This window comes from Pempheris klunzingeri, chromosome 16 (genome assembly GCF_042242105.1).
Source record: "Pempheris klunzingeri isolate RE-2024b chromosome 16, fPemKlu1.hap1, whole genome shotgun sequence".
Classification (NCBI taxonomy): domain Eukaryota; kingdom Metazoa; phylum Chordata; class Actinopteri; order Acropomatiformes; family Pempheridae; genus Pempheris; species Pempheris klunzingeri.
In genome coordinates this window covers 9,234,293-9,246,212 of record NC_092027.1, presented here as the reverse complement: position 1 = coordinate 9,246,212, position 11,920 = coordinate 9,234,293, and the positions used below count along the sequence as shown (strand labels likewise).

Here is an 11,920-nt window from a genome sequence, read left to right as displayed (position 1 = left end):
AAGTCTCCGATTGAGGAAATACTTTTAACATTGTAGGAGCTACACACCGTGCAGGAAGCAGAAACAGCTTCATTACACACCCAGAGACCCCGAAACCAACTAGTACTCCTGTTGTGGAATAATACTACCTGTTCTCATGCCGCTAACATCTCTGTTCCTTTATGAAGTCTCTGAGTAAATACATCACAATGTGTCATCGCCTTCAAATGCAGTAAACCTATTTGACATTTAAAAAAAAAAGCCCAGGTAGACAACAGTGATAACTTGACAAGTACAGTACTACGAGGTTTCTCTTCGCCAGTCATGCCAGACTGTAAAAAACTCCTTCAAAGTGCCTGTCAGTATTTCTAATAGAAAAGAATGCGATAGATTCTGCTGCCAGCAAGCTAACAAGCTGCAGTTTCTCACTGCCTGCAGAAGCTATTTGCATAAAATTGGGCTTGATAATAAGATGTTCTCTGGCTGACAAGGACAACACAGACAATTTTTCAGTATTGTGTCACAAACTGCCTGTTTGTTATGATCATAACAACACGTGTAGAAATGCAGCTTTCTCACATGTATATAGTCATGAATTAATTAATAAAATCCAAAAAAACCATGCGCCTAAAAAATCACAATGTATTTTATTGGCCAATTATGCTGATTCATTCAAGACATTTGGCTCTTGTTCTATATTTACTCATAATGCAGTGCACATATTTACATGAGGATTTAAATACCGGCAAACATATATTAGCAAACTTAAAACTGTAGGTTACATATAACATATATACACAGGCAAGAACTGGACAGCAAATGATTTGTGTTTTACATGTGAGATTGTTAACCTCACAGACTACTATGTCTATGGTTGCGGTACAGACAGTAGGCTAAAGCTGCCATGGGACCCCCTGAACGCCATGGTTTGGCAATTACTTTGTGGTAGTCTAACTGAAATTCAAATTTGGTTTGGGAATATGCACTGCCAACACAATATACAGTTTAGCATAAATTTAGCCTGAACTAGTAGGGGAGCTATGGCTGAAATCGTGTGACCTTGAAGCCCTGTATTGTTGAAGCCCTGTGTCAGAATAGCGTTTGCATAACTTTAATATATCGGTTGATATTATACTTACATGGTGCATATTCCAAACACATTTGTGTTCAATAAAAATATGGACAACTAACTTGGGAGGAGGATTATGGAGGGGATTAGTGATGGGGAGGGACCTACAGGTCAGTTTGCCCCAGGGCACTCTAGTGTGTTAATCCAGCAGTGTCATAGATTATGAATTAGTCGACATACAAGTGGTTTTATGTAGGAAGCCTTTCTACAGTCAGAGTAGACTTACACATAATAAAAGGGTATTATGTACATGTGATTGCATAATGAGTGTTGCACTGTATCATTATTATTTTACCCATACTTTAGACCTCTCGTAGCTGATTTAACTATTCACGTCTCCCCACACTTGATCCACATGTGCACATTTTCATAGATGACAAAAATCTGTGGACATCTCTGCAATCTGTGCGGTATGCCATGACACAATAACGCCCGATGGCATAATAAAAGAGGCTTAGTGTCGCTCAACACTCAACATTTCTGTCTTTTGACAGCCCTAACAGGCTTAGACGGTCGGTTATTCGCCGCGTACAGGGCTGTGGTGATTACCGACGTGAAAAAACAAACGGCCTAGCGGGCTCTCGTATGGAAAACAGGCAGGGCACAGTGGGGCTACAGTGACATTTTCCCCACATGCAAAATCATGCAAAAGGTAAATACTGAGGCGGAGGGATACAAACACTAGTGCAGAACATGGCCGTCACCTCCGTCATGTCCTCTCTCGCGGAACAGCCCACTTCGGTGACACTGCTCTCTGATTGGACAAGAGGCTCGCACGTCAGCTTCGTATTGGACAGTCGGCGCGTCAATCACGGGCTAATGTCAATGACGTCGATCGTACACTGGGTTCACTGTATCGCCTGGGTGGACAGTATAGTTACTTCAACATTAAATGGAATAAAATGCCGCGGATTCGTGTAAATAGAGACGTCGCTTCAGCGTAATTAATTAATGCTACTTAATTAAGACGGGTCACCTCTGGAGCGGGTGTCGACGGGCGTATTTTCGGTTTTTATCAGCAATATTTCAGGGTAAGTGGAGTGATACATTTCCTTCCTGCGTCTTTTTTCCTCGCACAGAAGCAGACCTGCTTGCTTTATTATTTAAATATATCAAAGTAACAAATAGCACCTTCCCGATTTAGTTATATTACACTCAAGAACGGCATTAATTTGAATACAAAATGTCCGTGATGTGGTTGAAAGTAGTGCGTGTGTGTTCGCACAGCCGAGTTATATGGAGAGTGTAAGGAAGGTAATGGCTGTCGGTCGACTCGTAACTTGAAAATTGTGAAATGGCCTGTTTGGAGCGGCTCTGTAAATCAACCCCGGTTATGGTGTCTTACAGGAGGGTGTGTAGTTTGGTGAAATGGGGACTTTCGATTTTAACAGCAGTGTTGGCTCCCGACCTGTCAAAGCAGACCCAGTAGGGTACCTGTCTGCCGTCAGCGGGCCTACTCAGTCTCCAGACCCCATCTGTCATAATGTTTGTAGGAGACAGCTATGAGTCCTGCTCCCACTTTGTCTAATGAAAGATGCCATTTTAACATCATCTAGACTCCACATACCAGATTTAACACCAGATCAGTAGTTTAATGGCATTAAGGAGAAAACAGACACATATAAGAGCCCTATTGTTCAAAGCTGTTCACCCAGCTGCATTTTTTTCCAGCTCTAACAAGAGCCTCAGGAAAAATGATAATATTTTCCTGCACTGGCTTAAGCTTGTGTGTGTGTGTGTGGACTTGATGAGATTTTGGTGTTTCAGGAGACACAAATATTAATAATAATGCGCATGCCAGATGCCCAGCAGGGATGTCGCTGACAGGGGGGAAAAAAAGGGCATTTGCAAGGCCTTGTTTACTCTAAGGAATCTAACTTTAAAATATACCTTAAAAGCAACCCAGTGAGACTTGAGTCAAATTAGGGCAGTGCTTATGGTTTAGCATGGTGGTGTATGCATTCAGTGCACTGGAAACCAGCCGCCATGATTTTGTGAGCCATCCCAGGGTGAATACCAAAGCTGTTGGACCAGAAGTAGGCCAGTTTGACAGGGTGATACACCACTGTGTGTGTCTTCCCTGCAGATGGATTCATATCAACATATGTATGTAGCACAGCCTCGTCTATGCAGAGCATGGATGGCACATTTTCACCAGCATGTTTATTGTAATGTGTGCAATATGTGTTTTGGATTTTAGTCCTTATTCTTAGAAGTCAAAGCTAAGTTCTTCATGTCCCAAAATTTCATCTTATTGTTTGGATTGCACGGATTCCTAAATCCTTTTTTTTTTCCTACCTGCCTCACAGCAGGATCAACATATTGGCTGCCCAAAAACCTTGCTATCATCAACAGAAGTATTTTATTAAAATGCTTATGATAACAGTGTTGTTGAAACTTGCAGTTCCTATGGGTAGGACTTTGAGCTGACGAAGCTGGGAGTGGTTGCCAAGATGAACAGAATTAAACCAACCGAGGGTTTCTCTGAGTCCACAGCAACAATTCCTTAAGACAGCATTCAAGTCTTGAGTTGTTAGCATCATATGGGGTGTGGGAATTTGAACTGTTGTGTCTCAGGTCCAATAAAGCCTAACAAGATATAATTGTTGATTTAGCACAGTTGTATGTTGTAGCAATACACATATTGTATTTAAAACAATATGGATGGGATTTTAAAATGATTGAAATAGACAGTAGGAATAGAAGTAAACAGAAGGGTACACTCAGTATGTCAGTATATGACATTCAATATGTGCATATATAAATACATTCATATATATATATATATATATATGTGTGTGTGGTATACAGTAAATGCAGTGTGAGCATCTTTTATTCCAAGTTTCAACCATCTGTGTTGGTTGAAATATATCAGGGATGTCTAGAAAGTTTTTTTTGTTAAGCCAGTTAAGTTGTAAATGGAGTTCCCCTGAAATGCCCTCTTATGAAACACGATGATAATCGCTAAAATTTTCCATCCAAACATGTTAAGAACACGGCTCAGTGCTCAGTGATTTCAACGATACTCAGTGATGGTATTGCAATAAAATAATGCATAACGTCTTGATCGGATTTACTAGGTTGATAAGATGTGTTTCCTTTATGTCTCCTTTTGATTTTTGTTTCGCAGAAGAGGCACATGACCTTTTGAAGGGGTTACGATTGACTTGTTTGTTAATGGTAATATTAAAGCAACACGAGGGGAAAATAATTGAAATGCAAAAGGGTTAAATGACATGTGAATGAGATATTATTAACATTGTGCGATTTGGGTGGGTTATTCTTTGAGGTAATGTTTTTTTGATAGCAGTCACTTTCTACTTTTGTACATTCTTTGGTGGTCACAGAAGCTTATTATCAAGTAGAGACCTATTATTCAACTCCAACATACAGAAATGACTATAGTTTAAAAAAAAAAAAAGGAACGGTTGATCAGTATGATGTTCTGTGAAAAGTGTCAGCTTTATTTAAAGCTTTACTGCGCCAAGAGCTTAATTGAATATTCAGGTGATCAATTAGCTGATTGACGGAAATTAAATCAAACTATTTATGTAATGTCAAGCCAAAATCACAGACATGCTCTGATTTCTGCTACTGAAATGTGAATATTTGCTGCTTTTATTTTTAGACATTTGTGAGAGTAAACAGAACATGTATATGGGACTGATGGAATTTTAAGCTGCCAGCTTTGATTTTTGGCAACTATAATGAACATTTTTCACTATTTTCTTCAAAGACAAAACGCTCAAGAAAATATTTAGCGTATAAACCGATAACGAAAGCCGCAGTTAGCTACAGCTCTAATAACGTGTAATGCTTGTTGACGATATAAATATGCTATTCTTTCGTCACTCCATGTTCCTCGTTATTGTCAGGTTTAAGATTGATGCAGAGTCACAAGATTACACAAGTGCAAATCAACTCTGTCCATCTTTGGGGAGTGGAAATTGAGCTATTAAGGCCGTCCTAAACCCCCTGTCTGAGAGCTGTGGATGGGCAAACCCCCCCCCTTCAAGTCATGTTTGAGGCTCCGACCATTTATCTCAGGGCTTTGGCTCATTTCATTGGCTAGTGCATAATCCGCTAAAGGTCACAGCCACTAATTACACTACTCCAAAACAGACAGATGCCTACCCTGAGCTTGATTGCGCTCTCCTTCATCAGAAGAATATTCAAGGGTTGCATAACCATCACTTGGATGATTCGAATAACATGTGCGTGGCTTACTTTTCACCAGAGTGACCAAATGCCCGCCCTCTTAAGATAATGAGGCAAACCTGGTCCAGCCAAAAGTCATTCGTTTTCCTCCATTATGCACTACTGTCTTGTGTTTTCCAGTGTGTCTTAAGATCGACTTCTATACCGTCTTTTCTGCTTCTTTGGCTTCCCGTATGTCACAGAGCGAGCTTGGTTTGGCTGGACGCAGGGCTCAGTTTTAGCCAAGCGGCGACCTCATTATCTCTGCGTCCAATCAGTCCTCCGGCCAGCTCCTAATTGAGCCATCAGCGCCTTAAGGGGGAAGAGGAGGGATGAACGTGTCAATTACAGTAATGAGGGGGCAGCCATGCAGAGGGCAGTCAGGGAGAGGGATGCTAGACAGAAGCCTTGCAGTGTAGCCTCATTCTGGTCAATTCATGGCTAATCAAAGATAATATTGTAGCTTGACGATGGCAAAGATAGTGGAGTTAGCAGGGAAGATAGTTTTTCATCATTTTTCCCTCCAACAGTGGGATATTTCTACATGTCTTGTTGTGGTAATTGTTTAGAGAGGCACACACACACTAAAACATACACAGGATATACTGTGTATATATCTAATATATATCATTCCTAATGTTGTGCAAGTGTTTTTATTTTTGCGAACTGTCTAAAAAGTTAGACATATTGTATTATTTTGATGCTTTGGTAACTTTCCTGCTAATAAAGCCCACTGGTTTAAACTTTAATTGGTGCCTTACAGTTACAGCTAATGAATGATCAATGATGATGTCTAGCATAGGCACTGCACAATCCACACCATACATGATCCTTCACTGTTGCGTTCTGGCAGTGGATTAATCGACCAATCGTTCCAACTCTAGTTGCAGCCCTTATTGTCACAATAACCAGTAATGCTGCAGCAACGATAGTCATTGGCATCGTTGTTATGTGAGGTAACACGAGGCCAGGGACTGCTGACACCCGATCTGCTTAATAAGGTCAGTATCAGTGCCGATACTGATCCGGCATAACAAATCAGTGCAGTTGTAGTGAAAACAAGCAGGCAGAAAAGTCCAAATGGATTGCTAAAGTGTATAAATGGTTGATGCAGTATGCTGTAGTTGCATATGCCACCGTTGATGCAAAGCATGGCACTGATAAATGACAGATTTTTAGAGCTGAGCCTAATATGCTGGATTTTTATTACATACTCTGATTAATTTTCAAGCTGGACACTCTCTTAAGTGTTGAAATGTGGCTTGTGGAGGCCCCATGTGCACTCCACTGGCGTTTTCATTTTTTCCATCTGGCCTAACAACAGTCCCACAGGAAAGCATGGACATGGAGGGTCAAGGCTAGAGGGAAAACCTCACACAATTGCCACAGGGCTGAGCCCATGTGTATAAAGTAGAATGGGCTTTTGGGTAGGTAATGTGCTTAGAAAATGTACATTGACCCTAAAATTGTTTGGGAATTGAAGATGTTGAAAATGTGGGATAGTGGTAAAACTATGTTGACCTTTGTTACTCTTTGGTCTGCATTATTCACGTGTTTCGTTGTCAGTTTTAACTGCAGCAGTGAGACCGGCAAAACTGACCTTTGGGATCTATTTGCAGTCACCGTCTCATTTTCACGTCTCGAGGTGTGGTTGCCCCACCAAACCAGTTCATCTTCCTCTCCAGTGATTAAAGATATTAAACACAGACAAATTGATAACAATAATGTCAAGCATGAAATCAAACAGATTTATCCCCACAGAAAAATGGAAGCTTCATTCACCTGTAATGTGGAGTGAAAACAATGGACAGTTTCTATGTGAACGGGGCAGCAACTAACAGTTATTTTCATCATCAATCTGACAATATGATTCTCGATGAAATATGACTGAAATGATAAATCAAATATCAAAACAATTGCTAATTGATTTAATATTGATCGAGTGATTAATTGGCAATTAATCAGCTATTCTGTTCAGCTCCAGGGAGCGCTTGATTTAATGCACCAGAGTGGCTACACTAAATGCAAAGCATCAGCACCACACCTGACTGAGTTTAATTAATCGTTGAAGCTTGAGTTGTGTTTATTATCATGAGATTAACTTTGCAGCCCTACTGTAAACTTAACTCACTGTTGTAAACTTATTTAAAGCTCTCATCTCAGGGAGGATACAGTCTGTGCAGCTGTATTTATCATTGTTAATTTGGATTCAGAATTTAACCATGTTGTCACTGATGCATTAAAAATGCAGGAATATCACTGTGGAAACAATCAATCATTTGACCCCAGTAGTCGAGGTTATCTGTAACATGACTGAGAGAGAAACCAACGTCTTCAGTCTGAAATGTGCAGCTTATGCAGAGCTGACGGGTTTCTCAAGGATTTTTTATTCATTATTTGTTCATTATTTGAGCTGAATATTGGACCTTCACAGTAAAGAAACTTGTGTGGCCAATATAATGAACATCAAACAGTGTTTCAGCCTGAACACAAAGAGGGCTTGCCAACCTACGGTACGCCCTGCAAAGATATGTAAATCCCTTATAGACGTTCATTTACCTCTGATAACATACAAGTGACTAATGACACACCTATCCTGCCTTGTAGTCATACCTACATGATTTAGATTGTTTTCATATTGTTCTTGTGTGTAAAAGTGATCTAATTGTCATCCCTAAAAATAATCATTATATTGACCTTGAGGTATTCTATCAAAAGTGTTTTTATGTGTGATTTTGCTTTATTTCATGCAGATTTGGAAGTCTTAGAGAGCTACTTTTGCCTTTGAATATGTTATTTCTATTGAAGGTCTTAAGATGCTCATACTCAGTCAAAATGTTTACTGAGGTAATAAATCAAGGGAGAAGTAGGCTCATTTTCTTAAAGACTTGCCCCTTGCTGGTCATTAGAAAGAATTCAGGTTTAAGCACTTCCATATTGGCCTCACTTTTCAGCCCTCCACGCAAGAACCACATCTTCATGGATGAAAGTAGAAATCAATGTAATAAAAAGCTTTTCCCTTATGTGAAGGCATATAGATTAATTGTGTGTATACACATATTTAAAAGTACATACAGTATGTGCAAATGTATGCAGGTTATAAATATGTATGTATAAGATAGGTGTGCGTCAACAATGTTTTGTATTATTAATTGCTATGTAAAGATACAGAGAATTAAGTTACTCTCACTATATATGTGTTATAATCTGAGCTTCTCTGTCCTTTATTTTGGCCATTGGGAAGGCCACACATGCATGTTAGTGCATGGGAGTCCCGTAGTACAGAGAAACTGAGCCAAAACAAGTCAGAGCCACTGCTCAGCGACAGACTCATTTTAGCCACTGAGCTAACATGGTAGCACAAAAGCTAAGAGAGGTTGTCTGTCGGTTTGTAGTACAGAATGAAATGAGAGAACAAATGAGAGACCAGCTGCTGAGTCGTGGGGGGAGGGGGTACCACACTGGTCCCAAGCCTGAATCTGCAGCAAACGTTATTGCACTCAGTCAGTTTTTTCATGGCACGTAATGCTTTGAACAGCTTTGGACACTTGAAGCCAGTTCATTTAACCTGTGACTCTGGTGCAAAGTGTTGCTTAGACGGACACTTAATTGTCTGTGACCCCCCTGCCCTCATAATCAGAGGGCATTGTTGTCTTTGTTCCCAAGATAATTTGACTGAACAGCATAGATTACATTGTCATTTTATTTTCTCACTCAATAATACTATGATTCATATCACAAGTTTATTTAGTCTTGTTTTGATGTGTGTGACACCTTGTGTGCCTGAAGGATAGATTTGAGTAACCTTTCTCTCTTTCTCTTTGTCTCATGCAGGAGAGGAGTGACGTCCTCCTTCACCACAACAGCTGCAGAGACATTTGTCACTTTTGTCCTTGTTGAACAAACAATGAACTGACGACCTCCACTTCTTAACTCCACACATCTCTGCAGCACCCACTCTCCGATCTCACTGCCTGACAGTAGAAAGAGTCGACAACATTGCCTCGCCACACCTGGGCAGAGAAATGTCTGTGTGTGCGTTTCCTCGGATGCATGACTGTGTCTGACTGTTTTTGTGCTGAAGTAAGAGGTCGTAGGCTGCGCTTCCCCTCCAACTCTGAGAGGCACTTCTCCATTTGACTGACTACAGCGTTTGTCTCCACAACTGCAAAGCATCATGGGTAGGAAAAAGATTCAGATCCAACGGATCACCGATGAAAGAAACAAGCAGGTGAGTTTTTATCTTTTTGGTGGCTCATTATTATGGATGATAGCTGAACCTCGCTGGTTTATTGATATTAGCTACAACATGTCTGTAGCACAGAGTACAGAAAACCTTCAAATACCACAGATTGGTCTTAAATAATCTGATTTGTAATCTTCTCTATACATTCTTCTACAATTACTCCAATTTATTCTCCAGTTTTTAGACTGCTATATTCAGATACGGCTTCTTACGGCTGCCTGTGTTTAGATAACATTTAACATTTAGGATCTTTAATGGAAAAGAGGTCTCCCATAAATATAATAAGTATGGTATCTGCAAAAGTGTTGTTTAGGTGTTGAAACTCAGATTTTGTATCTGCAACCAGCCACACCATCAGATTTTTAAACCTGAAGTGTGTCTGTTACACTACATCGTTGTTTTACGGTGGCGCTGTCCTAATTGTGAAGGGCTTTGAATTTTGACAAACACATATAGTCCATCTAAAATAATCCATATAAGATTTTAAGTCCGATTTAACGTGAGACACATTTTTTAGATGGTCAGCAATTGTCCACATTGGTGTGATTTCAAAATAAAGGCCTCAGTTTTGTCACTCTTGGCACTGGAGCTCCTATTGGTCAGTGCTAAGACTTGTATTACGTTTTTGAATTGAAATATCACAGCCATAGATTAAAGTGCTGAACTTTGAGCTTTTGATCAGATCACACAGTCTTCTTCAGCAGATGTAGACTTTCCATTCATGTTTGCTGAAAAGCTGAGTTTTTGTATATTGTATTGGATTATAATAAACAGTTACAGTATTTTCTCCAAAAGCAAACTATACTAAATGTAGCAATATGGATTAATAACAGAGATGAAGTGACTTACTAGTAAAATGATCTACATAGCATTACATTACAATCAAGATAGATGCACCAATATTCCTTTTGCAATTTTTTTATTAAATCCATTAATGCACTCTTAATACTGCCAACTTAACTTCATTTATCAAATTAGAGTAGTGTGCCAAGGGACTCTTTATTTAGGAACAGTTATTTGTTAAAACTCCAGCTGTCATAGGTATCATAAAAAATGTAATATTGTTGTATATTTCATTTTGACATTTTGAGTGCTTTTAAAACCAAGATGGGTTATTCCCTAGACCTTGTACATTTGAGGCACTGGTATCGTTCAGATATGTCTAATAACTATAGTCCTCATGTTCACGAAAAGGCTCAGAGATTAAAAGAGTTGAGTGTCAACAAATAATGTGTGCAGTTCACTGATGTCAAACGGGATGATTTTTGATACTAAGATCCACAGGATCCAGATCTTTCAACGCCAGCCTGAGGCTCCCGGCAGATTTTTGATGGTTTGAAAGTCATTCACAGGCTCTATATAAGACTCAAGTCACGGTTTTGCTTCGAAGCAGCTCTTATTGTTGATTTGGCTTCATGCTTGTGTCATTGTCCCCTTCAAATATACACATTTGCTGCAGTGAAACATCTCGAGTACACTCAAGCAGGCTGTCCTCGGGAATTTGCCTTTTTCAGTTCTATTTGTTGTTCCCTTTCTCCTCACACGTCCTCCCCGCGTGAGGCTGCCACCTCACTTCACAGCAGGGATAGTGTTGGATGAGTGATGAGATGAGTCTGGGTTCTGCCAAACAAAGTGCTTTGTATCACTGTTGAAAAGTTCAATTATGCTTTCATCACACCACAGAATATTTTGCCTCATGCTCTGTCAGTCCTCCACATGTTGTTTATTTTCAGTATCCAAGCACACTGTCATGTGTCATGTCTTTTCCATGAGTGCCTATCTGTTGGTCCTTCTTCCATGAAGTCCAGATTTGTAAAATACTGCATTGATTGTTCTTTTAGATACAGCCACAGCCCAGAGCTCTGCAGCTCCTTCAGAGTGGCTCTTGGTCTCCTCTCTGTCCAAGGTCTTTTTTGTTTTCTCAGTTGGGTCAGTTGAGTAGTCATACAAAAATGTTAATTTGGTATTTTTTGGCTTTTTTCCCCCCAATTATCACTGTTTTTGGGGCCACCAAGAATTTTTTTTTGTTTAGTTTTCATTCAGCTCTGACCATAAACTCTGTAGGCGGATCTTGGAAGTGTTTGTGCTGTAAATACTGTTCCAATTTAAATCATTAGTTAGATTTTTGCAACATAAAACTTTTAGAATAATTTGTATGCAGCGTAATTAAGTTGATAGTGACACTAAAACATGGTTAAATTACTCTGAACATCTCAACAGTTGGTTACCCCATCCTCTGTGCTTTTCCCGTCTAATTTGGTGCTGAAGATTAACATATTCCCATTCGTCGCTACGTTTTTTTTTTAATGCCATTTGCTATTTTCACCCAGGGGGGAATAGCCAGTGTGGCTATTTATAACCAGGTGTTC

The 11,920-nt window shown here is 39.8% G+C and overlaps 1 protein-coding gene across 4 annotated transcripts in view; it reads left to right on the top strand.

Moving 5' to 3' along the window:
• The first annotated feature begins 1,960 nt into the window (after nucleotides 1-1,960).
• LOC139215133 (myocyte-specific enhancer factor 2D homolog) overlaps nucleotides 1,961-11,920 on the top strand; it is a 28,724-nt gene continuing 18,764 nt past the window's right edge. For all 4 annotated transcript variants that reach the window (XM_070845991.1, XM_070845993.1, XM_070845992.1 and 1 more), the window contains exons 1-2: nucleotides 1,961-2,139; nucleotides 9,140-9,536. In XM_070845991.1, coding sequence (XP_070702092.1) covers nucleotides 9,483-9,536 — 54 coding nt within the window. In that variant the 5' untranslated portion in view covers nucleotides 1,961-2,139; nucleotides 9,140-9,482. The remainder of the gene's footprint in view (nucleotides 2,140-9,139; nucleotides 9,537-11,920) is intronic.